This window comes from Propithecus coquereli, unplaced genomic scaffold (genome assembly GCF_000956105.1).
Source record: "Propithecus coquereli isolate 6110/MARCELLA unplaced genomic scaffold, Pcoq_1.0 Scaffold453, whole genome shotgun sequence".
Lineage (NCBI taxonomy): Eukaryota > Metazoa > Chordata > Mammalia > Primates > Indriidae > Propithecus > Propithecus coquereli.
The window spans coordinates 645,426-650,414 of NW_012150319.1; the positions used below are offsets into that span (position 1 = coordinate 645,426).

The following is a 4,989-nucleotide window of genomic DNA, read 5'->3' on the forward strand; positions in this document are numbered from 1 at the left end:
ATTCACTTCTTTTTAAACTTCCAACAAATGAAGTACTTTGTCAAGAAGGCTTTACAGATGAATTTTGCCAAATTTCAATGAAATGATTATCCCAAATGAATAGAGTAAAAAAAAAAATGACTAAATGTTCAAAAAGATAAGTTCTTCCTGTCCAAGTTGAGTTTATCTCAGAAATTAAAGTGTGGTTTAATATTAGAATATCCATAAATATGATTGACTTTAAAGGAAAAAAATCATGAGATTTTTCTCAAGAGATTCAGAAAACCCTGATCAGATTTCAAAACAAGAACTACAAACTAATTGAACCCTCTACACCTAAATGGGAAACTAGGGACAAAGGGACTCCTCTTAACCTAATGGGATTTAACTCCTTGTCAGTACAAGCAAGAGATGAAAAGTGTAACAATTGTAATGGAAGAAATTAAGCTGTCCTTATGGCTCTCTATCGATAATAAAGGAATGTATAGAAAAACTGTCAAATAAAAATTATTAATGGCATATATAAAAATTATATTTTTATACATTAGTTACAAACCATTAGAAATCATAATTTTAAAGGAAGGACACCATTTGTAATAGCAACAGAAAGATAAGGTTAAGAGCTTATCTAACAAAAGATGTCCAACACCTGAATGGAAAAAATGAGATTTTTTCCAAAATACTTTTTAAAAGACTCAAGTTAATGAAGAGCCACATCATGTTCATAGATAAAGAGATTCAAAATTGTAAAGGTATCAATTTAAAATTCTAATAGTCCCTTTCAAAGAACCTTAAGTCTATTCTAAAATATAAATGAAAGAGCAAAGGCCCAAGAATATCAAAGACATTTCCAAAAAAGAGATATAAGACATAAGCCATGATAAATAAGACAGTGTTATTGCTGCAAATGTGGATAAATTGATCAAATGGACCAAAATAGCCCCCAAACAGATCAACACATATATGGCCACTTGAAATCCCAACAGGGTAACTTTGCAGACTAATGGAGAAAGGATGGGGAAAAAGTGGATTGAATTCCCACCTCATAACATTCAAAAACATTGATTTCATCAAGGGATAAATGGATTTTAAGAATGTAGTAAATATACACAATGGGATACTATTCAGCCTTTAAAAATGTCATTTGTGAAAACTGGATTGACCTAGGAGACATTATGTTAAGCAAAATAAGCCATTCGTATGGAGACAAATACTGTATGATGTTACCTATGCGTGAAATCGAAAAAAGTCAAACTCATAGAGGTGGAAAGTAGCATGGTGGTTACCAGTCTCCACCTGGGGGTGGGAGGGTGCCAAGTTTTAATAACACTCAAAGAATTTCTTTTGGCAAAACATAGCTGAAAGTAGCTGGTGGTAGTACAATTTATTTGCCAATTGTCTAAATAAAAACCCAGATTGAGAATAACATGATTTTGAAAAGAAATTCAATGTCTTATAGCCAACTCTCTTTATGTCTGGCTTATCCTTAACTTCCTTGCTTTGAATTTAGTATTGAAATAACTAAGAGGCAATTCTATCTAGAATAATGTTCTCTCACTATTCAGCTTTTCTGTTTCAGCCTACTTTTACTTCACATTTGTAATAAATGAAAATCCCAAATTACTTTTTGAACTGGGATATTAGTTTTAGACTAAATACCTATTTCTATGCAGTCTTTTGGTATTTTTTCAGCTAAAATTCTTCTTATAATAGTTATAATGTCAGAATAAGATATGTTTTAAATGAGGTAGGCTTTTAAATGAAAATCAATAGTGCATTTTCCATGAAACAAAATAGCTTTAAGAACTCCTTCAGACCTTATTTCTAAATATAAACATTATTTTTATAGGTCTTGGAAAGTAATTTTTATTGCCCAGTGGAATACTAAAAGGGTGTGGCAATTATATCTGATAATAGATGGTCTGTTAAATACTCACATTGAAATGTATCCAGTCTTCAGAGTAGAAAATTCACATCGGAAGATGTTATACCTTAATTAGATTCATAAATAAACTACCTGATACATTATTTATTTACCTATTGCAGGTTCCTCTGATTCATTTCCCTCAAGCAAGAGAAACAATTTTGCTTCCTGAAATTTGCGTATTCTTTTCTCCATCACAAACCAGTCTTCCTACCCCTGTCCCTTATAGATACAAATACGGGTGCATACACACATACAAATATACATACTTGCCTTTGCACTCACGCTTATTTTCCACCTTTATAATGCCTTCTCCTACCTTTCTAACTTTCATTGATTTTCATAGCAACCAGTGGCTCATAGTTGACTTTTAATATATGGGACCATAATATGAAGCAACATAATGGAAAAACACTGACTGTAGCTACATGTCAATATTTGCATTTTATTGCTCCTACTACTTGCATTATAGTGAACAAGTACTTAACCATTCTGTGTCAGAATGGAGAATGCAGAATCCAATTTGGGATTTGGAGGGTTTGCACGCTAAAGCACATGATATTGCAGCAGATATTTCATAGCTTAGCAATAATAATTAGTGTTAATATATGTCAAGAATTGTGAAGAGTTTAAGAGTTTATCTACCAGCAAGCTAACAAGTTAACTTGCCATAGTTTCATGGATGTTGGCGGAAGGCAAGATTGGGTCAGAGACAAAGAATAGCTAATGCTACAGCATATGTGGCTACAGCATAGCTACAGCAATGACAGTAGCCAGATTAAATAATTGTATAGATTCCTAACCCCACATTCCCACAGAGCGGTGTGAAGAGGGATAAGTGACACCTACATACATAGTGGTTTGTGTTACTGAGAGGAATCCTGGACTTAGGGAACCTGTTATAATAGGTGGTAAGACTGTCCACCCTTTGCCCCAGTTTATCATTTTGTATAATAACAAATCCATTTGCTTAGGATGTCGATACTACCTCTACTAATACTGTTCGTTATACAAATACCTTTGAAAAGATAGTTTGTAACAAAGGTGCTTGATTAGTGCTTGTATCTCACAGTGCTTAGTCTTGCATTTTTCTGCTTGAAAATCTCTAGTTGTTTTTCAGTACCTTTAAAAAAAAAAATCCAACCTCCCTATCTTGGCCTTAAAGACCCTAAATTGTCAGCATACTTCCTTGACCTCATCTTATACATCTCTACTGGCCTTCTTTCTATCTTCCAAACCCACCAACAACCTTTGCATTAGTACTTCCTTCTGCCTGGTATGTTCTTCCTCCAAATCATCACTTAGCTAGCTCCTTGGCATTCAAGATTCAGCTTGAATTAAATGAGAGAGAGAGAGCAAGACCTTATCTAACCACCCAGTGTAACACCACTGGCAGTCTATCACATCACTCTTATTTTTGTTGTTTATTGCCTGTCTCTGCCTCCCACCCCACCCTACCACATAGCATGTAAATTTGTTTTAGAGTGCTTGCCGGTGCACTGGTGCTTGCTCTCACAAGCTCTTTTCTCTCTTTCTCTCTCATCCTTGCAACAGTACCATTTAGTAGTTTCTTAGTAAGTATTTATTGAATGAATGTATGCACGCATGCATGAGTTAATATTGCTTCTACTCTATGGTTTTTGTTCCTCCTTTTTCCTTGTACTTTTTCATTCATTGTTCTGGTCAAAAATATTAAACTTCATTATTTGATTTCTAATGAAGAACTTGTACTATCTCTGGGGTTTGAAAAAAATGACTACTGCAGTAAAGAAGAAATAAAAGCCTCCCCCAAAATAATATGATAGTTATAGTTTATTGTACACTTTTCTATTTAATATCATTGGTGATCAACTAGCAATGTGATAATCTGTTTGGTTTCATTGGCACTTAAAATACAATCTCCGTTAAGAGGTTATAATATGATGCCATGCGGTTTTTTGGCACTTACAAAAAATTCATTTTTATTGGCTAATTCCCATTAATGCCATATGCGAGGCATATCTTGATTTATACAAGAAATTAAAAAACTAATCATATCTTTTGAGACATTCTTATGATTAGCATGCTATTATTTGGCTTTGAAATGCCAAATATTTCTTTAGTTATCTTTATGTTTCTTCTCTCTGTATGAGAAAAATTAATAAATGAGTGTAATATAAAGTAGCCATTACAAGATTTCTTCAACTGTTTTTCTTGTACTTGATAATTTACTTAGCAGAAGAGGTATGGAAGACTAATACAGTTGCTAGACACTCTTTTGGAAATGTATATGGGAAAGCAGTTTCGATTTATGAATTAAATGCTTTTTATTTTTGTTTCTGTCTCCCTTCTCCCTTTTAGTTAGTTAATTCCAGTAAGATGCAGATGTTTTAAACATAGAAGTTGTATTTATAGGTACATAATATTATATTTAACAAGGATTTATGTACATATCTTTTAAAAGATTGTTTTACTACATAAGAACTAACCATTATCTAAAAGATATTCAATCACAGTTCTACCTGGAGTATAATTTGAGGTTGATAATTGTTCATTTTCTTTTGGAATTACTGTGATTAAAATTGATCATTTTTCAAAATTTTTTCATAATAGCAAGCAATAAAGGAGAACATCAGAAAGAGAGAAGCAGAGGAAAAAGAAAAACGTGCCAGAATAGCTAAAGAATTAGCAGAGAAAGAAAGACTTGAACGCCAGCAAAAGAAAAAGCGCTTATTAGAAGTGAAGACTGGTGAGTGCTATGAAATTTGCTATTTATTCTATGTATACTTAAGATTTATACTGGCTACTTTATTAGCATTGTAATATACTTGGTGAAAAAGGAAAATATGATCACTTGTTTCTGTGATTAAACCATAGAACAATGGTTTCATGGGCTTTTCCTCCCTTTCGTTTGCTAACAAGTTGTGTCTTCATTCTGATGTTGGTCACATGTGATTTGGTCCCCTGGTATAGTCTTTTCGTTCCAGTGTGTTTGCATTGTTTTGACTACTACTTTGATAACCAATATGTAATAATGTATGTCAATTAATAAAATTAGCAACTATAAGAAACTGACCTGGGAAATTCTATAGGACATGTAACCTGGT

General features: G+C 33.0%; 1 protein-coding gene across 1 annotated transcript in view; it reads left to right on the forward strand.

Moving 5' to 3' along the window:
* DIAPH3 (diaphanous-related formin 3) overlaps positions 1 to 4,989 on the forward strand; it is a 536,888-nt gene that overhangs the window by 355,422 nt on the left and 176,477 nt on the right. The window contains 1 exon segment of the mRNA XM_012654946.1: positions 4,496 to 4,631. Within this exon segment, the coding sequence (XP_012510400.1) occupies positions 4,496 to 4,631 (136 nt within the window).